Below are 27,594 nucleotides of genomic sequence, written 5' to 3' on the forward strand. Positions count from 1 at the left end.
TATTGCTATTGTTATTTAAATGTATTGTTATTGCAATTATGTTGGTGATTTATTCGGTCCAATTTTTTTTTTAAACTATGTTTAAAGATGAGGTTTTGGTGGTACAAAAAATACTTGTTTTCAAATCAATGGATAATTATTAGGGCTGCGAATCTTTGGGTGTCCCACGATTCGATTCAATATCAATTCTTGGGGTCACGATTCAATTATAAAACGATTTTTTCGATTCAATGCGATTCTCGATTCAAAAATGATATTTTTCCGATTCAAAACGATTCTCTATTCATTCAATACATAGGATTTCAGCAGGATCTACCCCAGTCTGCTGACATGCAAGCAGAGTAGTAGATTTTTGTAAACAGCTTTTATAATTGTAAAGGACAATGTTTTATCAACTGATTGCAATAATGTAAATTTGTTTTAACTATTAAATGAACCAAAAATATGACTTATTTTATCTTTGTGAAAATATCGGACACAGTGTGTTGTCAAGCTTGTAAGCCACTGTGACACTATTGTTCTTTTTTTAATTTTTTTTTAAAATAAATGTCTAATGATAATGTCAATGAGGGATTTTTAATCACTGTTATGTTGAAATTGTAACTAATATTGATACTGTTGTTGATAATATTCATTTTTGTTTCACTACTTTTGGGTTGTTCTGTGTCGTGTTTGTGTCTCCTCTCAATTGCTGCGTTTATTGCAGTTCTGAGTGTTGCTGGGTCGGGTTTGGTTTTGGAATTTGATTGCATTGTTATGGTATTGCTTTGTATTATTTTGTTGGATTGATAAATAAAAAAATAAAAATAAAATACAATTTTAAAAAATAAATAAAAAAAATCGATTTTTTAAAAATGAGAATCGATACTGAATCGTACAACGTGAGAATCGCGATTTGAATTCGAATCGATTTTTTCCCACACCCCTAATAATCATGTAATTAATAAACAACATAAATCAAAAATAATCATGAAATTTTTTTTTTGCCATTATAGTCCAGCCCTAATAGCGACTTCCTTGTTCATTTACGGAATCTGGTCACCTTCCTTTGTTTTCCCTTTATGGAACTGCACATACAAGTGAGGCTGGGGCCACATTGGGGCCTGTGCGCATTTATACTGGACTCTGATAAAGATCACAATTTACATGCAGTGTAAAACGGTCAGCTGTAAAAATCCAATTTAGAAAAAATCCGATTCGAGCCACTTTGGCCTGCAGCGTAAACATGGTCTAAGTGAGTTCCTGGTGACAGTGAGCAGCCATGCAGGTGGAATGTTCTGCAGCATCTCATCTTTTTTGAAAAAAATGATAAGCATGTGCAGCCAGAAGTGTTTGACTGTGCAATGGAGACACTTCTAACGTTTCCACCTACCTCCTGTCATCCTAACACTAGGGGGATCAACACAGGGAAGTCACACTCACCTTTGACCTGGCTGAGTCACTGGTGGGAGAATCTGCGGGCGGAAAGGAGAAGCTAGACGTTAGAGGAGATTGCAGGGATCAGGTGAGAGTGAAGAGAACAATGTTGATGGGTTGATGAGGTGCACAATGGTGTTAAGACAACACACACACACAAGCAGGAAAACAGGCCATGCTGCACACAGCGTTACACTCAGCGCCACAAGCCCAGCTTACACATGTCGACACGCAGCGCCTCCTGCAGAGCCTTCAACACGACTAGCGCCAGCCTACGGCGACACTGAGTGCAACTTTAACCACGGAGACAAGAAGCAAGTGAAGTGTGCACCGTGCGGGTCATTCAAAGAGGAACATAATACTAATAGTATAATATTAGCCACTATATGCTAGCTTTTTAAATGTTACCGTAACAAAAATATAACCGATATATCTCAATAAAGTGGATAACCTACCGTATTTTTCAGACTATAAGTCGCAGTTTTTTTCATAGTTTGGCCGGGGGTGCGACTTATACTCAGGAGCGACTTATGTGTGAAATTATTAACACATTACCGTAAAATATCAAATAATATTATTTAGCTCATTCACGTAAGAGACTAGAGGTATTAGATTTCATGGGATTTAGCGATTAGGAGTGACAGATTGCTTGGTAAACGTATAGCATGTTCTATATGTTATAGTTATTTGAATGACTCTTACCATAATATGTTACGTTAACATACCAGGCACGTTCTCAGTTGGTTATTTATGCGTCATATAACGTACACTTATTCAGCCTGTTGTTCACTATTGTTTATTTATTTTAAATTGCCTTTCAAATGTCTATTCTTGGTGTTGGGTTTTATCAAATAAATTTCCCCCAAAAATGTGACTTATACTCCAGTGCGACTTATATATGTTTTTTTCCTTCTTTATTATGCATTTTCGGCCGGTGCGACTTATACTCCGGAGCGACTTATACTCCGAAAAATGCAGTATATGTCTAAAGAATATTCAAAGATTTGCAATGCATATCATATTACAATCTGTCCATGTTCTATATCCTCCTGAGAACCAGCGTCCTCTGCAGTGGACATTTGCATCACAGGGCATTTTTTTTTTTTTTTTTTTACACAAAATGGACCAAATGTCCACTGCAGAGGACGCCAGAGTTTGTGTCTGAACGTGGATTAATTTTTTTAATTGTCAAAGCAATTATCCATTTATTGATTTCTCTTATGCAGTCTACCCTTGTTTATCGTTAATTGGTTCTGGACATGATCGGGAGGAATGAATTCTTGAGAAGTAAAGAATCATTAATTATAAATCATATGTCATTATATTATTTTCATAGCTAGAGCATAAAAAACAGTCTATGACCTTCTAAATACGTTTGTCTACACTATATGAGAGCCCTCTAGACATGGAAGAACACCATTTTAGTCACCTCTACACTCTTTTAATCCAATATAGTAATGCTGCCTTAAACTGAACCAATCAGTGGCCAAGATACTGAACAGCACGCTCTGACTGGTTTGGTCTCCTCTAGTGGCCAAAATACTACTGTAGTATTGATATTTTTAGTTTATTTAGCCATTTTAGCCTTGAAAATGCTTAATGTAGCACCAAAAAAATTATACAACTATACCAACAAAATATGCAATGTGGTAAAACCGCAATATTTGAAGCGCTACGGTCGAAGAACGACTGTAGTGTCAAGCAAAATGTGAGCGTTAACATTTTTTCAAAATAATACCTGCTGTCATTAGGCTGTGTAGGTGTACCTAATGTTGTGGACAATCAGTGCTAGTTGACGTTGTGATGACAAAGCAATGGGAAGGATGTGGTTGGTACAAGTCGCCATGACAACAGTGATGGTACAGATGGTGGCGGTGGCAAGGGGGTCACAGAGGGGCTCGCCATATGAGAAGAGAGGACGCCACACGAGACAGGAAGTGTCGGCACTGGGGTGGATGGGAACCTCCTGGCGTCCGCCTAACGTGGTCCTCCGCTTCTCGCTCCAATTTAGCGCCAAGCCCCCCTCTAAACCCCTTTGCGGTAAAAATGGTGGTACAAGAGGCGAGTGCATACCATGCTATCTCTCCCGATGGCCAGCTATGAGACAGTGAGGAGAGACAGCGGAGAGCCTTTTCAGACAGCGGCCTGCGTCACGTTATGTGCTGACAGAAAACCCACGCGGTACGCTGTACAGTACCGTGTCGCTGTGTCCTCGCAGTTTTCTTTGCTCATTACCCCCTTTCGTTTTGTTTTTTTGTGCTCTTTGGCGCCTCCCGCGCTTAAAGGAACTGCGGGTTCCTGCAGACTAGACAGCTACACTGCGGGCAACAATCCTCCTTCTTCCTACAGTTCCAGCTGTCCATCACGGACATTATAGAGTCCATCAGTGACATCACAGCGTGATAGACTCCGCCCACTTGGCCTGTGTCAAGATCAGTATGTGTGAATGGTGGGAAAGCCTTTAGGACACCCGACAGAGCTTCACTAGAGACAAGAGGGATCAGAGGTGGCCTTTCACTGTAAACATGTTGTCACCTGGGGAACAACATTAGTCACACAGCACAAGCAAATTAAAGCGAATGAAGATGCAAATAAATTGAAAGCCACAAGCGCCGACATTGTCCCTTACAAAAGGATTTTAGTGAGAAGGGTTAATTCAGCAAAGCAGTGGCGGGCCGGCGTGTTACCTGATACTTCGCCCTGCGACGTGCCTGTGCGGCCGATGTTGGTGAGCAGGTGGTCGATGTTTGGGACTGGCTGCGACTCCACAGCGCTCTCCTGGTGCGACGCGGTCTGCAGCAGGGTTGAAACAAAGCATCTTCAGTGGTCAAACATTGCCACCTGTTGGTTATGTTTATGTTCTACGAGCAAACAAAACACACCACTGGGTCTCCAATGCCCTCTTCAGTGAAAAACCAGTTGTACTGTCAAGACAAAAAAGCAAAACAATCAATTTTTTTTGTATTTACTGTGTTTAAAAGGAGAACTGCACTTTTTGGGGAATTTTGTCTATCACTCACAATCTTTATGGAAAACAAGAACACATGTTTTTGTTTTTTTAATGCATTCTAACTCGTAAATAAATGCAAGCAAAAGTCTGCTAACAATGGAGCCAATGTGAGTCGCTCTGTTTTGCCTATAAAGCACTCTAAAATGTTTCATATACACGCTGTATATATGTTTATACTGTATGTAACATAGTAACACTTCATAATAACTAATAATATTTACCGTATTTTTCGGACTACAAGTCGCAGTTTTTTTCATAGTTTGGCTGGGGGTGCGACTTATACTCAGGAGCGACTTATGTGTGAAATTATTAACACATTACCGAAAATATCAATTAATAATATTTAGCTCATTCACGTAAGAGACTAGACGTATAAGATTTCATGGGATTTAGCGATTAGGAGTGACAGATTGTTTGGTAAACGTATAGCATGTTCTATATGTTATAGTTATTTGAATGACTCTTACCATAATATGTTACGTTAACATACCAGGCACGTTCTCAGTTGGTTATTTATGCGTCATATAACGTACACTTATTCAGCCTGTTGTTCACTATTCTTTATTTATTTTAAATTGCCTTTCAAATGTCTATTCTTGGTGTTGGGTTTTATCAAATAAATTTCCCCCAAAAATGCGACTTATACTCCAGTGCGACTTATATAAGTTTTTTCCCTTCTTTATTATGCATTTTCGGCAGGTGCGACTTATACTCCGGTGCGACTTATACTCCGAAAAATACGGTACATATTTGGTTCATTTTAAGCATACTGCTGCGTATTCATTTCACATACGCATCACAATGTTTGCTTTTCTCTTCAACAACATGACTAATCATGGCAGACTTCATGAGAGACAACAAATTATGCTCCAAATTATGATCAAGAACCTTATAGTTTTGAGCCTGAATACAAGAAGGATGACCTACAAGTTTTAGAAGCTGTGTGCTAAACAGGGCCAGCTTTAGTGAAACACTAAGCATCATGTAGTACTATTGCTAAGTGCTAAACAAGAAATACAAGCCGTGAACATGATAAAACATTCACTTACTGTACAATGTCTGCTCTCGCTGGTATGCCGACTGATGGGATGTTCATATTTTCCCGTTTAGATGAAGAACTAATCATAATGTCACAAAGGGTAAAAAAAAGGTGCCCCAAATGAGCGTCTTTTCGTGTCTTTCATGCCATCTCCAGGTCTAAGTTGGATGTCAAAGTTGAATAACTTCTCAGTTTATGGCCACAACTTTCTTCTATTCAGGTGAGAGGCATGATTTATAATCTAGAATGATCTTTTACCAACTCAGAGGCCATGCAGTAGCTTCCCGGCTCAGTATGTCAATATAGCAGCATAAGGTAGTTAGCTCTCTGTGATCATGGCACCACTAAAAGTACTTCCTCAGCGTTAGCCCTTGTAATGACAAAAATTGCTAATACTTGGTTAATATTCAGGTCATGACATGTTAATGGAGTATTGTTGGTGTTTTTTGGATTTTTTTTAGAGGGCCTTATGGGCGCAATAGAGTAAGGCATTGTTAACCCACCTCGTACTTGCTGTATTTAAGACTTAGAATACAAAATAAAAACATGTGTTCTTGTCTCACATATGCATTGTAAATGAAGGACAACATTCCTGAAAAAGTGCAGTTCCCCTTTAAGAATGTGTTCCTTACATTCTGAATGAGGGTCTCAACTATTTTGTACTGGTCTGGCATGTGCGTCACCATGTGGGTCATGTTGTCCTCGGTGGTGCGCACCAGCGTGGGACCGAACACGATAGCCAGATTCCTTGGTTCCATCTAAAACAAAAAAGGAATTAGTCTGAATGTGCACAACGTTCCAAAATGTAAAAAAAAAAAAAAGGTTACCTTGTTCTTCTCGGAGTTGTCTGCTACGGTTTTTAGATGAGCCGAGAGGAACTTGAGCGTTTCATAGTGATGATCTGGCAGCTCGTGAAGCTAAGAGAAGGCAATACTTGACATAAAAAAGAAGACGTAGACAAGGTATCTACACTAACAGGAAGTGAAAGGACCCACCAGCCTCTTAAGCACTTTGAGCCTCTCCACTGGGTCCTCTATCCTGTTTGCATCGATGAAGTCTGCATACCTATCTGGAGATCCAGACAAAACAGATGAACACCAGCACACAGTTATATTTTACCCACTAGATAGCTGAAAAAAGAGCGTACCATTGGTGAAGAGCGGCTCTGGGAGCTTTCGGAAGAAGGATTTAAGCAGACTGCTGATCACATTAAGGTCCCGCCATTTCTGGAAAAATACAACACGCTGATTAATGACTGGAAATAAAGAAGTAGCCGTAAAGGAATGCGGAAGCCAAAGACGTACATCATCCTGGATATCGATGTCGTTCATGCCCTTGTTATTCAACTCCTCCTGCATGTTGGAGATTGCGGCGTTGTTTCCCGGTACCCTATAGATACCAGTGTACTCCAGCCCTCGCTCCTCCACTAACTTGCAGCAAACGTCCACGATCAGCGGCACAAACTACACCACACCAAACACATTTAAACTTTATCAAGAGGGAGGAGCAGAATCAATCTGTAAGACATCTTAGTCTGAAATCAGACCTTGTTGTTCTGTGCAGGAGGACAGTCATCTAGTCTTACTCCAAATGTGACCCCGGGAGATGGTTTCCTCTCAAAAGGTTTCCTCATCAGCCCCGGGATGCCCTTTCTCCACGTCCCTTTGTCTTTAGGAGGGCTGGTGTCATCTGCAGGGACAAACATAGCATTAGTGCAGAGCTCACTGAAGAGACACACACACACAAAATAAAGTGAGTGAATTATATTTATATAGCACTTTTCTCTAATGACTCAAAGCACTTTAAATAGTGAAACCTATGATCTAAGTTACATTTACACGAGACATCGCACAACCTTTGTGCATGTTTTTCTTCTCTTGTTCCGGCTTGGGGGAGATTGGACTGTGAGCTTTAGCATCTCCTTTGCCCCCCAGCAGTGTTTGCCTAATGCTGAGCGACTGGCGAGACGATCTGGGCGACGCTTCCGTCTTGCTGCCTGTCGGGCTGTGGAAGAGACAAAACGTCCTTTGCAGGACTTCAGTCGGACCCATCTGAGGAACATCTGAGCTTCTTGTCTTTCTTGTCTTACCTCATTAAGGTGTTGTACTCCCTGATCTTCCGACTGATGAGGTCATGGCTGGTGAAGGCCGCATTCTATGAAAAGGGAAGGACACAAAGGGTAAAGTTGGAGGAAGAGGGGAACATCCCTTGTTGCCCCTCAAAGGCAGTAACGGAACTCTACTACTACTATGTATCATAGGTAAGGCAGTTGGGATGCTATAGCCACCGGAGAGCCAGCGTTCTCTGCAGTGGACGCTAGTTCTCAGATTAACTAATTTCAGCTCCACACTGTTCCTTGACACTGAAGGCTCACAGCTAAACATCTTCAAATGCAAATGCACAAATCAGACAATTTCACCACCCTGGGGGACTTTTTGAATTCTTGTTCCCCCAGTGTCTTGAGGCTATTAAGTCTTTTGTTCTAACCTCTTCGTCCAAGTTGCTGCTTTCCTGGATGACTCGGATCCAGGCCAGCATGTCCTCACGGTCCTCTGCTTGGAACAGGTATTCACAATCCGACGTAGTGAGCCGCAGAACATTTTTCCGCTTGGTGTCGCTGTAGGAGATGTCAATCAAACAAGCCTTGATGCTGATGGGTAGCGGCTCGTCTGTGGTTTGACAGTTGGCGTGTGCCTGTCCGTCTTTTTTGTCCTTGTACAGACAGAGGTAGTGGCCTCTCAGCACGGCGTACATCGGCTTCCAGGGGCGCATGCCGCTTCCGACGCGCTATGAAAGTAGGTCAGTTAGACAATTGGGTTGAAATGACGGGAATATAAACTCAAAGACACACCACTACACACCTTTCCTTTGTCTGTATTCAGCTGTTTGAAATGCAAAGGACCCTCTCTAGTGGCGTCGCAAAAGATGTCAGAGGATGAATCCCTCCTGGATCCTGAATCTTCTGAAGACCTGTCCATTGCCTGTGATGAGCGGGGAAAATGACAGCGTCTAATTTTACATCTATCCCAAGTGGATTTTGTTTGTGAAAAAACTGGATTTACCTTCCTGAGTCCTTTCAGGCCAGATATTAAGGACCTTCTAAATGACAGAGAACAAAATGTTCAACCCTGATCTAATCTGAAATTACAATTGGCCTGTTAGTTCCACTGTAAAACTCACCCTGTGCCTTCTTCCCGGTAGTTATCCAAGCCTTCATCGTACGACAAAGACCGCTCCGTTTTGCCACCCGAATCCGACTCGATAATTGTGAGACGCAGGGAATCTATTAAAAAGGTCAAGTCAGCACTTGTGATGCCGACAGCGTAAAATTTTATAATTTGTGAAAAAAAATATAGACCGTGGTCATGTGACATCTGTCTGCGAATAAGGGGGGACGTAGCCGTGGGGCTTGGGGGTATGGTGGTGATGATGGGTGTTGTGGATATCACAGCAGAGGCAGGGATGTTGACCGTGTCCAGGTCCATGCTGGGACTCGAGGGTTCATCTGAGGACAGATGAAAACTTAACACACAAAATGACACCCTTTTACTAATAGACCCTGAAAGCTAAACCCGGTCATCTTTTAATAATAGCAGCGGATTTCATCATCAGTCTGTATCAGGTACAACATTATTGTGGTTTCAATGCGATACGCTTCTTGTCTGCACTGCCCTACATGTGTTTGAATGTGGTTACCTACACTTCGCTGTCATGTACATCAAACGCCACACATTTCTTTAACCATTTTGTTTCTTCCTTTGCAAAATGCAAACTAGAATAAACCAACGCAAAACAGTACTGCAATGTGTCTTACCTATGAAGGGGATAGAATCCAAGGAGTCGTCCAAGTTGTGGGAGCCATACTTCCGCTGTGTGCCTCCCAGCTTCTTTAGATGCTTTTCCCTGCAGCTGTCCGTCCAACATGTCACTGCGTCAACAGAACCAGCCTTCACCAATATCTGCGACTTATGACTCCCTCCGCCTTGGTTATCATTACCGGCAAATACATATGACGGAGGGCGAGTGTGAGCAGCTCCTGAGTTTTTGTCCTTTCTTAGGACTACCACTGTAGCATCACGTCCTTCTACACCCTCTATAAGACCGCCATTGGTTCGTACAGAGGAGTTGGTGGAAGCTTCTCTGGCATTTGGATTTTGGATTACAGCTCCATTTGTAGTAGCAGAAGGAGAGGCATCAGTGCCGCTTGAACTCTGCGTGGACATTTTACATGATGGACCTGAACAAGAGGAGGACCTGGCCACCAAACCAGTCTCTGACCTGTTCTCCAGTTTTAGACTGTCAGCCCGACCCCTGAGCTCCAAATGCAGAGGGGATGGGTAGCCCATATGGTTTCCAGTTATTCTTTGGTCTTTCAGCAAGTCTGTGGTTTTCATGAAGGCAGTTGAGGGGTCTGAGATGGAATCTTTAACAGGTAAACGAGAGGGCCTTGTAATGTTGCCATCAGATCTTAATGGTGGTCGAGAATCTGTCATACCTTTGCTACGTGGTCGATCAGCTAAAGGAGTGTTAGACAATCCACTTCTTTGTCCGTCTGAATCCTGTCCAGTGAGACTCCGACTGAGATAAGGTAAAGTTCTTTGGCCTCCTCCCTGCCTGCTGGCTCTTGCTTCCTCCCCTTGGCAAAGTAAAAGTCTGTCCTCCAAAACAGTCCTTTCTCCAGAGCTGAGCACAAGTTGCTCTGTAGGCTGCTGTCCCAGATGATCATAAGACCTTGCTCGAGGTTTAGTAACCCCTGCCGGGCTGGAGAAAGGTAGGGCATCTTGGGAAGCACTTCGCGGCCAGTTCCTGGTCCGCTCTGAGCACGCTCCAAGCCTCTCCTGGGACGCGCTTCGTAATGGAGTGCTGTGATTGCTTCCATTCACTCCACGATCATTCGATGCGCTCCTACGTCTGACCTGAGAGACCATCAACCCTCTCTGACTGGCACATTGAGGGAGCATGCGCTGCTGGCTGTAGGCAGAGCTGGAATTGGCAGCAGCACGCAAACTGTCTAAACGTTCCTGAATGGTACGGCAGCCATAGGTGTGTAGCCTCTTGGTGTCTATGTAGTCCTTATAGGTGGTGTAGTTTCTCCAGTCTATGTTCTGATGAGGAGAGGTGGAGGGGGGTGTCGGAGATGGTGAATGGTTGTTGGTTTTGGGTGAAATGGCAGGGGAGAATGTGTCAGGCGATGCAGCATTGAGAGAAGCCCGTAGGGGAGAGGATACATTGTCGGTATGGACTGGGGTAGGTCTCGGTGAAGGGCAGTGTGGTGAAGGCTCTGACAGATGGAAAGAAGGACACTGCAACTGTGCACTTTCTGGCAGTGAAGACAGAAGGGGTCTGGGTATAGGAGAACCGGTTTCTGTTGAAGGACAGAATTGGTTCTCTTCAGTCCTGTGACTGGAGCCCGCCCGAGCCAACTGGACACCCCTATCAACTTGTTCAGGGTGAATGGCCGCTGTCCTCAATTTGTCATTACTGACACACAGTGCCGTCTTGGAGGTCTGCAGTGCTGGAGGTGACGGCGGAACAGGGATTTCAACTCGGTAGCCCTTCTGTATTGACTCTCTTGGGGTGTGGTTGACAGCGCAGGGCTGTAGTGCCTCAGCCTTGCCGGCAGCCTTAATTTCTACACGAGGGTAGCAAATTGGTGGCGGCTCAGGAATGTTCTGGGCATTTCCGCTGTACGCCACATTTCCCTTAAGATATGCATCCTGAGAATACGCCTGCAGAGTATGGAAACATATTGTCAATATTTTTTTTTAATCCCTGTCCTTTATTTAGCAGTTGAGAATGTCAGCAAAATAAGGCACTGCATTATGTTTGACAATTAAATACTAAAAATTAGAGATGTAGAATTTTTTTTCAAGCGGATACCGATAACTTTCTGCTTCTCAAGACCAATATCGATAACCAATAACTTATATTTATTATTTTCTTTGATTTAACTGTAGTTTGTGCACACCTTGAGGTAAGAAAGACTCAAACCAAGGTGGATTTTTCAAACTGTACCTGCAGATCTGTCCTAACCAAATGACATAACTTCTATGGTATGGTAGGAAATCATATTTCTATAATAAATCAGTAGTGACACTTATGTCTACTCTATGGATGTTCTCATTCATCCAGGTCATACTCAAGGCATTCAATCGATCGCAATTGGACTGTTCAGTTGGTCTTAGAGGACGTTTCCCCTCTCATCCAAGTAGGTTTTATGGATTCATGCTCATAGACTTAGATTGGTCGGATTTAGTCTTAAACTTAGATTGGTCAAATCTAGTCTGGATTTGACCAATCCAAGTCTATGAGTATGAACTGATTAAGCCGACTTGGATGAGAGGCAAAATCTATCTAAGACAAAATGAAAAGTCCAGTTGAGATCGATTGAATGTCCTGAGAAGTGAAGCTTATGTCCTTATTTTCTTAAATGTGGTGATCAGAACGTATTTTACTGGCAAACATACAGCCGAAAAATAGTTGCAGCTCTGAAGTACAAACCGTGGCTCTGGGTGGATTGCTTGCCCGCAGGAGCTAAGCCAACATTTTAACAGCCGATCGCTTTGACTTTCGAGTTGTCTCTGGCGGGGTTTTTTCACTTTTCGGATACAGCCTTTCTTTGCGGCGCAGGCAGTTCAAAATGCCGTCTTGGGGACCCTGACGTTTCGGGTGAGTTAGTAAAGTTCTATGTGTTGAAGCCAGGGGTTTTTTTTGTTATCTTTGCGGAGTGTTGAGTGTTTGCTGGGCATTTTGGCACGCGAGATGTCTTCCTCTGAAAGAGTAAAGAAGTCCCGCATGATCGACGCATGTTTGTTTACACTGTGAGCTCAGGGAAACTTTATAACTGCCTACGAGTTAGGAGCGCTTCATTTCTTTACCCTAACCCACCTACAGAACAGTAGAGCTACGTAAGCTCGCCTCATTTGTTTTTCCGTTATCGGAGCCATTTCTTAAAGTTATCTGATTTATCGGTGACATCATAATTCCTAATAACGGCCTGATACTTATCATGCGTCCCTGCTGTGAATCATATAAAATATTTTTGCCCCTAAAGACTGTTTGGTCAAATTTTAAGAAGAAAAACCAACAGAAAGCTGGTAGGAAGTGAAGGAGTGAAAAGGATGATGGAAGGGATTCATCCCCCTTATAGATGGAGAATGTGCCCTATACAGAGCAAAAACAGGGCACGCCTCATAGCGCCGCTGTCAATGCAACAAAACACTTGCACAAATATTTCCTTGTAACTATTTTAATTGAAAAAAAAATCTGTATTGAGCAGGTTATCCATTCATTATATAAGCCGCTTTTGATTGGACTTTATTGCACTCCACCAAAAAATTCTCAGAGTACTTTTGTGCAACCAATATATATATATATATATATATATATATATATATATATATATATATATATATATATATATATATATATATATATATATATATATATATATATATATATATATATATATATATATCTGTATATGCACATTCATATACATAAGTGTGCGTGTATGTGTGTGTGTGTATATATATAATGTGTGTATGTATGTGTGAGTGTATGTATGTATGTGTGTGCGTGTATATGTATGTATGTGTGTGTGTGTGTGTGTGTGTGTGTGTGTGTGTGTGTGTGTGTGTGTGTATGTACGTATGTGTGTGTATGTACGTATGTTTGTGTGTATATACACCAAGTGTAAATGTGTATATATTTCTGTGTGTATATGTATGTGTATATACTGTATGTATATATATGTATGCATATATATGTGTATATGTATGTGTATATACTGTATGTATACATATGTATGCATATATATGTGAATGTGTATATCTATATATATATATCTATATATATATATCTATATATATATATAGATATATATATATAGATAGATAGATAGATAGATATAGATATATATATATATATATATATATATATATATATGTGTGTGTGTGTGTGTGTGGGTGTGTGTGTGTGTACATGTGTGTGTGTGTGTGTGTGTGTGTGTACATATGTATATATATGTGTATATACAGTATATGTATGTATGTGTATATATTTATATGTGTATATATGTGTGTATGTATGTATACAATGTGTGTATGCATGTATATATGTGCATAAATGTATGTATATATGTGTGTATATTTTTGGGATTTGAATGAATGAAATGATTTTATTTCGGTCATATAACCCAGTGGTCCCCAACCTTTTTGTACTTGCGGACCGGTCAATGCTTGAAAATTTGTCCCACGGACCGGGGGGGTTAGTAAAAACATTTTTATTTTTTTTTATTTTTTTTTGTCATAAAGAAATACAATCATGTGTGCTTACGGACTGTATCCCTGCAGACTGTATTGATTTATATTGATATATAATGTATATATTGTGTTTTTTATGTTGATTTAATTTAAAAAAAAAAAAATTTTTTTAAAAATATATATTTTTTTAACTTCTTGTGCGGCCGCGGCCCGGTACCAATTGGTCCACGGACCGGTGGTTGGGGACCACTGATATAACCAACCATTTTGTGTGACCAATTTAACAGCACAGATTAGACGTATTAACAATCATACACATACACACACAAAAAGAAAAAAAATTACCGAAAAAGGAATAGGCTGAAGCCAAAGCTTATATTTGCCTATCCTATACGTTCACATTTGATTTGAAATTTGAAATTTGATTGCCTGGAACATCAACATTAAAAAAAACAAATGGATGAAAGTAATCGTTGCTATATTTTATAATTTTCCATTATTTCACCTTTCAAGGCTTTCTTAAACCTTAACAAATAACTACATGTCTTCAACTCATCACTGAGCTTGTTCCACCATTTAACTCCTAAAACTGAAATACATTTGCATTTTATATTCGTTCTTACTTTACATAATTCAAAAATCAATATCCCCGGTAAATATATAGTTTTATAGTTTTCTCCTCTTAATTTAAAAAACCTAAGAATACAAGATGGAAGGCTGTTGTTCTTTACTCTTTACTCGAAACATAATTTCCATTGTTTTTAAAAACACAATATCTGAACATTTTAACACATTAGAACTTATGAATAGTATATGTATCTACTGTATGTGTATGTTTGTATGTATGTACATATATATATGTATACTGTATATGTACGTGTATATGTATGTATGTATACTGTATATGTACGTGTATATGTATGTATGTATACTGTATATGTACGTGTATATGTATATATGTGTGTATATATATATGTATGTATGTATGTATGTATGTATGTATGTATGTATGTATGTATGTATGTATGTATGTATGTATGTATGTATGTATGTATGTATGTGTGGGAAAAAATCACAAGACTATTTCATCTCACATACATCTCACATACATCACACATACATCACACATACATATTACGCTCTACCACGGTATCGAGCACTATTTTTTTATTTTTTGATAATCTAAGATATATATATATATATATATATATATATATATGTATGTATGTATGTGTGTGTGTGTGTGTGTGTGTGTGTGTGTGTGTGTGTGTATATATATATATATTTGTGTGTGTGTGTATATATGTGAGTGTACACGCGTGTATACATTTGTGTATATGTGTGTGTATATATATGTGTGCGTATATATGTATGTATATACAAAAGTGTATATATGTATGTGTATATGTGTATGTGTATATGTATTATGTACATATATTTGTATATTATATACATATAAGTATCATATATACAGTATATCTATCATATATCCATATCCATATGTATCATATATCCATCTATCCATGGATGGATGGATGGTTGGTTGGATGGATATATATGATATATCATATATATGTAATATATATATGATATATCAAATGTATGATGTATCATATATATGATATATATGATACATCATATATATAAAATATCTATCATATATATATATATATATATATATATATATATATATATATATATATATATATATATATATATATATATATATATATATATATATATATATATATATATATATATATATATATATATATATATATACCATATACAGTATATGATACATATTTTATATATATATATATAATGTACATAAATGTGTATATATGTGTATAATATATGAATATATTATTATAATATATATTACTTACTATAGTATATATTTCCCCAATGTAACTGTTTTAGACACCTCACAATGATTCAAACAAGGATGGTTAATTAAGTGGAACGAGGTTTGGAAGGATATAGTTGACAGTCTTACCAGAGCAGTGATATCCCTGGAAAACTGAAGAAGGGTAAGCAGACAGACAGGGAGTGAAAAGTAGCAGACAAGTAAGCACAAAGATAGGAAAAATACAACGCCACAGATGTGAAGCTGGCTAAAAATACATCCCACTTTGCTGAGATTAAACCGAGGCTTTAATTTAGTTAGTACAGTGGAAATAAGAAAAAGTCAGTCTCTTTATTTTTTAACTGAACCTCGCTACAGAGAAAACTGCCTCGAACAAAGATAATAATGCGTCTGACATATTATGTTTAATATTGTGCCTCAGTGAGTCATAGCAGCATATCATACACGTTTATTCAAAGCCTTCTCTACCACATATTGCACAATTTGACATTTTTAAGCTAATTTTAGGTCAAAATTATTTCCAATTTGGAGAAACAATCCCATAATCAAGCAAGCAATGGGGAGTTACGTGGCCTGACACAGCATGCCCCGGTCTAATGTGTCATGCTTGCATGATGAACACGACGTCTAGCTGGCGAAAGATGTCTTGTGACAGCCGCCAATTTGGACTCCAGAATGCCAAAGGCCAGTTTTTGTGGAATCTACACGGCTTGCTAGCATCATGGCCAGGCTGTAATTACCATTTTGTTAGGTGACTAATGACATTTGGCAGAAGGCCGAGTCACTCGTGAGATGATCTCACGTGTCAGGATTGTCAACAACACAAACAGCAATGAGTTCAATGCCGTCGTCACAACATGATGACTGAACCTGGATGTTTGTTTACACAAGAACGTCACTGTATTTTCTACATTGATATTCAAAGGCATGGATTCTTACCAGCTGCAAAATGTCCTCATCCTTTGGCATCACGCAGAGTTCCAGCGAGGCATCACTGTAGGGGACAAAATGTCAGTCGGGACACAAATATCACCACAATCTTTAAGAATTGCAGTCGTAATTGACTCCTATGTCAGGAATTTGCGGGAATGTGAGTGGGATTTAAATGAGTCACCTGTTCTGGATTAAGGCGATGACCTGCGAGTAGGTCTTTCCGATGATACTCTCTCCATTCACCTTCACGATGCGGTCCCCTTGCGAAGAAACACAAGGAAATTCTGACAACTGGCTACAACTTTGCAGAATTTGAGAATGAAGGTTGTCTCCACGGACACCTGTGTGTGTACCTGTACAGAGTCCAGCTCCATGGGCAGGGCCTCCATCCTTAACTTGCTTGACAAAAATGGTGTCCATTGGCTCCAGTCGGCTTCGTTGTCTCCCTGACAACCATATAGCACACGGTCAAATGAGATGCAGAACTAGGACATCTGGAATATTCCTGATGTTTACATATAATAGATGGTAAACAGTGTGCAGCTGCAGTGTAACGGTATGACATTGGAGGGTTGGTAACTAGGTAAGAAGCTACTTGACTAACTGGAAGCAATATGTGAAGTTAGGTGAACACATGTTTATAGCTCTAAATACATATAGTCGCGATCAAAAGTCTACATACACTTGCAATGAACATAATGTCATGGCTGTCTTGAGTTTCCAATAATCTCTACAACTCTTATTTTTTTGTGATAGAGTGATTGGAGCACGTACTTGTTGGTCACAAAAAACATTAATGAAGTTTGGTTCTTTTATGAATTTATTATGGGTCTACTGGTACTGTGACCAAATCTGCTGGGTCAAAAGTATACATACGGCAATGTTAATATTTGGTTACATGTCCCTTGGCAAGTTTCACTGCAATAAGGCGCTTTTGGTAGCCATCTTTACAAGTGTATGTAAACTTTTGATCGCGACTGTACCGAACCCCAGGAATCAATTCTGCGACCAAAATTCTTTAATCTCTATATAACGACACTTGTAAAGTCACAAGGGACTTATGTTTGTATTATTTGCAAACAACACAACCATGTTTTGTTCAGGACGCAAACAAACTAATACAGATACAACCAAAATAAATGAACAAACTAAAGAGATGGTTTGACAAAAACAGACTATCTTTGAATATCAGTAGTATAATGTTATTTGGTAACAGTAGAGAAGGTCAACCACAAATACAAATAGACAGACTAAGCATTGAAAGTAGAGATGTCCGATAATGGCTTTTTTGCCGATAGCCGATATTCCGATATTGTCCAACTCTTAATTACCGATTCCGATATCAACCGATACCGATATATACAGTCGTGGAATTAACACATTATTATGCCTAATTTTTTAATTTTTTTTTAACATGCCTCAAAACAGCAGCTTGGAATTTGGGATATGCTCTCCCTAAGAGAGCATGAGGAGGTTGAGGTGGGCGAGGTTGGGGGGGGGGGGGGGGACGGGGTTGATGTGGGAGTAGGGGGTGTATATTGTAGCGTCCCAGAAGAGTTAGTGCTGCAAGGGGTTCTGGGTATTTGTTCTGTTGTGTTTATGTTTTGTTACGGTGCGGATGTTCTCCCACAAAGTGTTTGTCATTGTTGTTTGGTGTGGGTTCACAGTGTGGCGCATATTTGTAACAGTGTTAAAGTTGTTTATACGGACACCCTCAGTGTGACCTGTATGGCTGTTGACCAAGTATGCCTTGATTTCACTTATGTGTGTGAAAAGCCGTAGATATTATGTGATTGGGCCGGCACGCAAAGGCAGTGCCTTTAAGGTTTATTGTCGCTCTGTACTTCTCCTTACGTCCGTGTACAACTCCATATAGCGGCGTTTTAAAAAGTCATACATTTTACTTTTTGAAACCGATACCGATAATGTCCGAGATCACATTTTAAAGCATTTATCGGCCGATAATATCGGCAGTCCGATATTATCGGACATCTCTAATTGAAAGAGTAAAGTAAATAACATTTCTAGGTGTAATAATAGATAATAAAATGAACTGAAAATCTCATAAAAAATATACAACAAAAGGTGGCAAGAAAGACTTTAATACTGAATATGTTCTGGGCCAAAAATCACTTCATATTATATACTACTTGCTAGTGTTACTATATCTGAGTTCATGTGTAGAAATATGGGAAAACAACTACAAAAAAAATGTTCTATCACTAACCGTGTTACAAAAGAGGTCAGTTACAATAATGCATAATGTTGGATACAGAGAACAATCAAACTCTTTATTTATTGAATCAAAAATATTGAAACGTAAAAACTACAACCTGTTACCCAAGAATGTACAACAATTATTCTCTAAAAAAAAGGAGAAATATAACCTTGGAATTAAATTATGGAATGGATTAAGAAACAATGTACTATTATGATCCACATTAAGAAATTGATCAAACTAAGTGTTTACAAAGAAGAAGAATTCTGATTAACATTTTTAAACTTATTGAAAAATGAGATAATCTTATTCATTTACTTACATTTTAATTTGCTTGCGGTACGAATTAGGCACGGGAAGTGAACAAACAAATGTTAGAAATTGCTATGAAACGGAAAGCGGTAGGATTAAATACTAAATACCTACTACTTTTCGGACATGCTGGAAAAATGTGATGTATTGTACCATATTAAAACCATAACCACCTACCAGCATAGTGCACACCTTTAGTTCCCCCTAACATTAATGTGATTGAGTACAAGTGTTGCAGCCCATGAGAAGAATAACTAGCAACATGTTTTGTCCAGTAGAGGGCAGCACAGCTTAAATCTCCCCACATCTAAACAGTGAAATGCAGCAGTGTTTTTGTGGTGGATTTGGTTCTCCCACGTTTCCCCTTGAGAGCTGCTTGGGGAGCCCCGTCCTCCGACTGTTAGGTGCATTTTTCTTGGACACACAAGTTTTACTGTGTTGTGCCTTGTTTTCCTCTACTGATTTGCTGCGCCTGTGTTTTCCGAGGTCACTCAAGTTTTGTTATTATTGGATTGTGCCTCTCTGCAGTGCAAATTGGATCCCATGCCATGCATGAACAAGATTAAACGTGGAAGCTGTGGATATTTTTTTTTAACGCCCTCCGACTGCCGAAAACTAAACTACAGTTCGGATTATTGAAATACTCTGCCACTCGTGGAGAGTGTGATGTGCAATCCTGGATTCTAAACGCCTCTACAGTTTCAAACTAATGTCATCTTGCTAGAACTTTGTGGGATCTGGAGAATGTTATTCTACAGACGTGTGGCATAATACCGCCGTCTTATTTTTAGACTCCACGCCCACTTTGACACAAAAACCTCACAATTTTCCCCCTAAATTTCCCAACACTCTGGAACTGAGTGTGCGCGTGTCGATGGCTATCAGTGTCAGGTCTGCTCCAGAGAGAAAATATGGAAAAGGTGATGCCTGGCAATAGAAACTAGAGAGCAGATGGAAAAGGTAACACTTTGCATGAATCCAAAAAGTGAAAGGTCTTTCAAAAGCACAGCGTGTTTTATTGTCCGAGGTCTCCTCAGAAAGCAGCACGGCCGCTTGAAGATGGCAGATGAAATAAACAAAAGAGCGATTCCCTCTCAGCTTTCCCATGAAGAACACCGAGAGAGGTTCACACGCGCTCCGGTCCAAACACAACTTTACTTTGGGAACTCGAGCCCACTTGGGGAACACCTGCTTCCCCCTGGAGCTCCTTTACAACACCTTGCCAAGCCTCGGCGCCGTACCAACCGCTGCCAATTAGCGCATTTTGCAAGCAGCCCGAAGCTGAAAACACTTACAAAATACTCTAGTACAGAGGTGCCCACATTTTTTTTCCACTGAGGGCCACAGACCAACAAATCAAAGGATGCAAGGGCCATTTTAGTAGTTTTAACCTTTAAAAACAGTACAATAAATACACTATATTGCCAAAAGTATTTGGCCACCCATCCAAATGATCAGAATCAGGTGTCCTAATCACTTGGCACGGCCACAGGTGTATAAAATCAAGCCCTTAGGCATGGAGACTGTTTCTACAAACATTTGTGAAAAAATGGGCCGCTCTCACGAGCTCAGTGATTTCCAGCGTGGAACTGTCATAGGATGCCACCTGTGCAACAAATCCAGTCGTGAAATGTCCTCGCTCCTAATTCCTAAATATTACAAAGTTTTTTTGGGAACAACAGCAACTCAGCCACGAAGTGGTAGGCCATGTAAACTGACAGAGAGGGGTCAGCGAAGCGCATAGTGCAAAGAGGTCGCCGACTTTCTGCACAGTCAGTTGCTACAGGGCTCCAAACTTCATGTGACCTTCCAATTAGCCCACGTACAGTACGCAGAGAGCTTCATGGAATGGGTTTCCATGGCCGTGCAGCTGTATCTAAGCGATACAACACCAAGGCCAATGCAAAGCGTCGGATACAGTGATGTAAAGCACGGACTCTAGAGCAGTGGAAACACGTTCTCTGGAGTGATGAATCACGCTTTTCCATCTGGCAATCTGGGTTTGGAGGTTGCCAGGAGAAGGATACATTTCGGACTGCATTGTGCCAATAGTGAAATTTGGTGGAGGAGGAATTATGGTGTGGGGTTGTTTTTCAGGAGTTGCGCTTGGCCCCTTAGTTCCAGTGAAAGGAACTTTGAATGCTCCAGGATACCAAAACATTATGAACAATTCCATGCTCCCAACCTTGTGGGAACAGTTTGGAGCGGGCCCCTTCCTCTTTCAACATGACTGTGCACCAGTGCACAAAGCAAGGTCCATAAAGACATGGATGACAGAGTTTGGTGTGGATGAACTTGACTGGCCTGCACAGAGTCCTGACCTGAACCCGATAGAACACCTTTGGGATGAATTAGAACGGAGACTGAGAGCCAGGCCCTCTCGACCAACATCAGTGTGTGACCTCACCAATGCGCTTTTGGAAGAAAGGTCGAAAATTCCTATAAACACACTCAGCAACCTTGTGGACAGCCTTCCCAGAAGAGCTGAAGCTGTAATAGCCGCAAAAGGTGGACCGACATCATATTGAACCCTATGGATTAGGAATGGGATGACACTTCAAGTTCATATGTGAGTCAAGGCAGGTGACCAAATACTTTTGGCAATATAGTGTATATTGTTTTCAAAGAACTAGAAAAGTGCAATTTCTGTCAAAATTTGTGTGAATGCCGAAGAACCAAAGTCAAACTGAAATACTAACAGTTAGCACGCTGGTCAGATAGCATCAAGTAACAAAAAATAAAATGAGCTCAAAAAAAGAAAAGCAAAAACATGCTAAAAATAGCATGCTTACATTACAGTAAACATTAGTGAAATACCAAAATATATGACACCGAGGTGTGTACCTGTTAAATTACCTAAACAAAGCTGGCATGCTAATTTTAGCATGTTAAAATGTTAACTGTAACCTGCGTCAAGTGTAAAAATATATTACTCTGAGTGGTGTACCTGGGGAAAAAAATGTTTAAAATGTTAGCAAGCTAACATTAGCATGCTTGAAGTTCCAAAATATGACTGAGGAGTATACCTACAAAATTAGCTTACAAAAAAGCTAGCATACCAACGTCAGAATACTACCATATATTATCCGTCGAGTAACAAAATATTTGACGTTGAAGTGTATACTTGCAAAATTAACAAAAAAAGCTAGCGTGCTAATATTAAAATGCTAAAGATTGTGTAGTGGGATGTTAAAAAATGAGCTACGGGCGGCACTTTGGACACCTCTAGTCTAGTAGATAGCAGTCAAAGAGGATGGTTCCAGGAAAGAACTGCAGCTCCCCAGTGTCGGCAGCGCTCATGCAGTCCCAGAACGTGACCCTACCGCCCCCATGCATGTTTTTTTTTTTTAATCCTCTTCGTCCCTGACGGGACATAAGGATTTGACGATCTGCCTCCATCTGGACCTGTCTTGAGCAACATGCTGTGCCTCGCCCCAGGTTAGGTTCATCTCCTTCAGCTCAGCTGTCACCGTACGCTGCCACATGTTCTTGCGCCGGCCTTGCTTCCTTTTCCCAGGTGGAGTCCAACGTAGTGCGATCTTGGGGATGCGGTCTTGGTCCATCCTAAAAACATGCCCTAGGCATTGGAATCAGCGGCATTTGATCTCTAGCACCACACTGTTGCACTTGGTCTTCTTGTATAGGTGTGCATTGGATATTTTCTCGGGCCAGAAGATTCGACAGAGTTTCCTGAGGCATCCATAGTGGAAGGCTTTGACTTTTTTCATGTCGTGGGATGTTACTTGCCAGCACTCCAAGCCGTACAACAATACAGATTTTACATTACCGTTGTAAAGTCGGACCTTTGTTCTTAAGCTATATTGCTTGGACTTCCAGACTTCAAGTATGGCACCCTGTGCCATCCTTGCCAACCTTGAGACCTCCGAATTTGGGGGATGGGGGGTTGAGCTGGGCGGGGGCGGGGTTAAGGGGGGAGGAGTATATTTATAGCTAGAATTCACTGAAATTCAAGTATTTTATATATATATATATATATATATATATATATATATCCTTTGTTCTGCCATTTGAGTACTGGCGAGCGATCTCTGAATCTGGACTCTTGCAGCTATCAGCATAGCCATCTTTGTCTCGGCATATGTTACACTGAAATTCTTGTTTCCAATCATTTTGGAACTTGCAAGCGTACTTCTTATTCTTACTCGTCGGAGCCATGACTGTCTCTTCTTCTGCTTCGTCTCTGTTATGTTTTTGGACATTACAACTTGCCGTAGTTTTGAAGCAATGCATGATGGGCATCCGAATGTTGTGTGTCAGTGTATTAACGTGCCGGCTGGAATAAACACACGCTGAGAAATAGCGCCGTGCCTGCCTACTTTTATGGGTTATAGATAAACCTATGGATAACGGAGACATATATAATAGTCTCCTTTTCAGGTAAGAGAGGACGCTAAAGGCAGTGCCTTTAAGGCACGTCCCCAATATTGTTATCTGGCTGGAAATCGGGAGAAATTCGGGAGAATGGTTGTCCCAGGGAGATTTTCGGGAGAGGCACTGAAATTCGGGAGTCTTCCGGAAAATTCGGGAGGGTTGGCAAGTATGCCCTGTGCCTTTCCGATTCTTGCTCTAATGTCCTTTTGTGCAGAGTTGTCCTTACTGACGAGACTTCCCAGATAGGTAAAGTCCTCAACATAATCGAGAACGTGTCCATTCACTGTGATTGGTACATCTTGACTGTAGGCAGGGGCAATCATCACTGTGCGTTGAGTCATTTTCAGCGGCTCGTAAATCACGAATGCTGTACAAGCTGTACCCTGACTACTCTAAAGTATATCCAAGTTATAATACAATGCTTTACCGGAATGTGAGACACTGTAAATCCCTCGTTTGGAGTTTAGCCTGACACCAATTACACAAAATGAGACTGAAGAGAGCGCGGAGCAAGGAAGGGAGGAGGCGAATGCCTTAGAGCCAGGGAAGACGACAGGAAGTAAGATAGAGGGGAAGATCAGCGGGGATAAGAGCGAGCTTGGTATGTGGAAGGAATGACAAATTCACCTCCACGCTGTACGTCAAATGTTTATCTGCGCGTACGTATCAGCATATGTCTTTCGACGTGTGTTTTTTGGAGGGTGGAAGGGTTTCCAGCGGCAACACCCAGCTAGTCAACATGCGGTTAAACCCTCCTCCTCCCCCCCAAACCCCCTCTCTATCCAAACACCAACAGCATCATCAAACATTGGCTGCAGCTCAAGCAAATAAACGACCGTGCTGAGGCTGCAGCCAGCTACACATTTCTTTTCTCATTAAAATAACTAAGCATGTGGTGGGATGTAATGTCTGTCTGAGGCTCTTCTCTATTCGAACTCAAGTTATGTGTTTTAGCACCATATTCCTAGAATAGATACAGGGGTCATCCGTGATGAATTGAGGCTTGTTAGGCAAGGTTGTTTTTTTTGTTGGTCATTTTACTGTCTCTCAGCTGCATTTCAGCTGTCAAGACTTAGTCAGAAGGTTCCAAAAAGGGATGAGGCCTTAGACTGAAAAACACATTCCTTTCTCATAATTCACCCGGGAGTCAAGAAAATGTGGAATGTGTGCAGATTTATACTCCAGTATCTGCTTTAATGTAACTCATAGTGTAAAGAACAACACATTATGTCCACTAAGACACGCAAAATACCTAAAAAAATTGGGACCCCACGTGGGACAGGATATTTGGGCTGTGGTCAAAATGGTTAGAAAGATGTGCTAGCAAACATTTAATAAATATATCCTCAGTTTTATACACACATGGGCTTCTGAGTCCACCAAAGGTGTATACTAAATTTCGTGATGATTCTGTTAAACACCCTAAAGTTACAGTTGGTTGTTTTTTAGAGCGGTGTGAGAAATTTCAAGCCAGTATGACTTGCAGGGTTTAATAACAGCTAGGGCTGCAGCTATCGATTATTTTAGTAGTCGAGTAATGTATTGATTAATTTGTTCAATTAATCCGATTTTAAAGGAGAATTTTGCTTATCGTTCACAGTCCTTATGAGAGACAAAAACACACGTCTTTTTTTTGGCGATCTAATTTGTAATAATCAGCTTGTTCCAGGTGGCTACCAATGGTGCTAATAGGAGTAATCCATTCTGCCTCTAAATCACTATGGAAATGCATCCAAAAACCGGCAACAATACTTAATTTACATTCCGTAACCTGTGTAATAAGTAAGCTATAGCGACATTGTTAATCTAAGAGCAAACACTGAGGAATTGTTTATCTAACATTGCCTTGCTCTCAGTACACTCACAGTTAAGGATGTCCGATAATATCGGACTGCCGATATTATCGTCCGATGAATGCTTTAAAATGTAATATCGGAAATTATCGGTATTGGTTTCAAAATTATCGGTATCGGTTTCAAAAAGTAAAATGTATGACGTTTTAAAGCGCCGCTGTGTACACGGACGTAGGGAGAAGTACAGAGTGCCAATAAACCTTAAAGGCACTGCCTTTGCGTGCTGGCCCAGTCACATAATACCTACGGCTTTTCACACACACAAGTGAATGCAAGACATACTTGGTCAACAGCCATACAGGTCACACTGAGGGTAGCCGTATAAACAACTTTAACACTGTTACAAATATGCGCCACACTGTGAACCCACACCAAACAAGAATGACAAACACATTTCGGGAGAACATCCGCACCGTAACACAACATAAACACAACAGAACAAATACCCAGAACCCCTTGCAGCACTAACTCTTCCGGGACACTACAATATACCCCCCCCCCCGCTACCCCCACCCCCCCACCCCTACACCTCAACCCCGCCCCCTAACCCCGCCCACCTCAACCTCCTTATGCTCTCTCAGGGAGAGCATGTCCCAAATTCCAAGCTGCTGTTTTGAGGCATGTTAAAAAAAAATAATGCACTTTGTGACTTCAATAATAAATATGGCAGTGCCATGTTGGCATTTTTTTCCACAACTTAAGTTGATTTATTTTGGAAAACCTTGTTACATTGTTTAATGCATCCAGCGGGGGCATCACAACCAAAATAGGCATAATAATGTGTTAATTCCACGACTGTATATATCGGTATCGGTTGATATTGGTATCGGTAATTAAAAGTTGGACAACATCGGAATATCGGATATCGGCAAAAAAGCCATTATCGGACATCTCTACTCACAGTGCTACGGCATTAGCAAGAGGTGAGCTATTGTGTGCGTCAGCAGCTGAATGGCTTTTGAGTTTGTAATGCACAACACATTGCCATAGGACACCAATCTGTACGGACTGAAAAATATGAACAATCATATTACAGTATCTGTAAAGTACTAGCCCATATTTCATGTTTTCTTTGTACACAGCTAGCTCGACAGTGTATGTAGTTCTAATAACAAGCATGATGTGCTGCATGTATCATTATTGATATTACGGTGACTTACTCGTGACTTACTGTTTAGTCTAGCTGGTCTGGAAATTTTTTTCCATTTGATTTTGGGTAGGTGGAAAAAAGTTTCTATCACTGCAGTGTTTGTTAGAGCCAATTGTGATGCATTTTTTTGAGCAGTGTCTTCCTCACCAGATACAAAAGGCTTTTCCCTTGATAATAACATTGTGTGCCAGTCAGTGCAGCAGAAGCACTCCGTTTCTGTCGGCATAGCTGGGCAAGCTCCACATTTACACCGCCAATTTATGCCGGACCTGACTCCCTCTGCTTTGGTCTGTTCTGAAGTTTCACTCTTTCTGTGTGCTTTTTCAGCTCCTATAACCAGCAGTTCATCCTCTGTATATTCAGGTTCAATAAGATAAGGTTGTGAATCCTCATTTGTCTAAAAATAGTCGTTTTCGTCCTCTATTACTAAGTCTGTCATGATTAGCAAACACACACCTTTGTTGTCGGAATTTAGAACACACGTTTGTTGTCGGAAATAGGAAGTACTTTGCCATGAGCACTGAAATCAATGCGCACAGGAAAGAAGTTCTGGTAATGTAAATATATATCCATCTATCCATCCATTTTCTACTGCTTGTCCCTTTTGGGATCGCGGGGGGTGCTGGAGCCTATCTCAGCTGCATATACAGGTATATAAATATATCATTACAGTATGTACAGTATATACAATGTTTATAGAGGGTTTTGAAGTTGTTTTAGAGGGCTTTGAAGGCTTCATACGTAAGAGACTCCCATTCGCTGCGATGTGAGCCGCATCTTAAAGTACAAATGATTGTCACACACACACTAGGTGTGGTGAAATTTGTCCTCTGCATTTGACCCATCCCCTTGTTCACCCCCTGGGAGGTGAGGGGAGCAGTGGGCAGCAGCGGTGCCGCGCCCGGGAATCATTTCTGGTGATTTAACCCCCGATTCCAACCCTTGTAGCTGAGTGCCAAGCAGGGAGGTAATGGGTCCCATTTTTATAGTCTTTGGTATGACTCGGCCGGGGTTTGAACTCACAACCTACCGATCTCAGGGCGGACACTCTAACCACTAGGCCACTGAGTAGCTTGCGAGCAATTTTTTTTAATCTTTAAAATTGTACTAAAAAAGGCATGTGTGTTCTTGTCTCTC

General features: G+C 40.6%; 2 protein-coding genes across 6 annotated transcripts in view; one reads left to right on the top strand and one right to left on the bottom strand.

Moving 5' to 3' along the window:
- The window catches only part of LOC133629887 (threonine synthase-like 1), a 211,311-nt gene that overhangs the window by 20,353 nt on the left and 163,364 nt on the right, over positions 1-27,594 (top strand). Inside the window, 1 exon segment of the mRNA XM_062020959.1 lies at positions 1,394-1,504. The gene's annotated coding sequence lies outside the window, so the exon portion shown is untranslated.
- LOC133629885 (rho GTPase-activating protein 21) overlaps positions 1-27,594 on the bottom strand; it is a 129,480-nt gene that overhangs the window by 3,978 nt on the left and 97,908 nt on the right. For 2 of the 5 annotated variants that reach the window (XM_062020952.1, XM_062020949.1), the window contains 21 exons: positions 16,886-16,978; positions 16,714-16,792; positions 16,539-16,593; positions 15,729-15,752; positions 9,280-11,194; positions 8,824-8,970; positions 8,646-8,748; positions 8,528-8,564; positions 8,327-8,446; positions 7,953-8,252; positions 7,555-7,619; positions 7,321-7,469; positions 7,012-7,154; positions 6,770-6,928; positions 6,613-6,691; positions 6,461-6,534; positions 6,293-6,382; positions 6,098-6,223; positions 4,299-4,340; positions 4,104-4,209; positions 1,423-1,454 (listed from right to left, as the gene is read on the bottom strand). In XM_062020952.1, the coding sequence (XP_061876936.1) occupies positions 1,423-1,454; positions 4,104-4,209; positions 4,299-4,340; positions 6,098-6,223; positions 6,293-6,382; positions 6,461-6,534; positions 6,613-6,691; positions 6,770-6,928; positions 7,012-7,154; positions 7,321-7,469; positions 7,555-7,619; positions 7,953-8,252; positions 8,327-8,446; positions 8,528-8,564; positions 8,646-8,748; positions 8,824-8,970; positions 9,280-11,194; positions 15,729-15,752; positions 16,539-16,593; positions 16,714-16,792; positions 16,886-16,978 (3,938 nt within the window). The remainder of the gene's footprint in view (positions 1-1,422; positions 1,455-4,103; positions 4,210-4,298; positions 4,341-6,097; positions 6,224-6,292; positions 6,383-6,460; positions 6,535-6,612; positions 6,692-6,769; positions 6,929-7,011; positions 7,155-7,320; positions 7,470-7,554; positions 7,620-7,952; positions 8,253-8,326; positions 8,447-8,527; positions 8,565-8,645; positions 8,749-8,823; positions 8,971-9,279; positions 11,195-15,728; positions 15,753-16,538; positions 16,594-16,713; positions 16,793-16,885; positions 16,979-27,594) is intronic. The other 3 variants (XM_062020950.1, XM_062020953.1, XM_062020951.1) reach the window with 3 other exon arrangements.

This window comes from Entelurus aequoreus, linkage group LG15 (assembly GCF_033978785.1).
Source record: "Entelurus aequoreus isolate RoL-2023_Sb linkage group LG15, RoL_Eaeq_v1.1, whole genome shotgun sequence".
NCBI classification, from domain to species: domain Eukaryota; kingdom Metazoa; phylum Chordata; class Actinopteri; order Syngnathiformes; family Syngnathidae; genus Entelurus; species Entelurus aequoreus.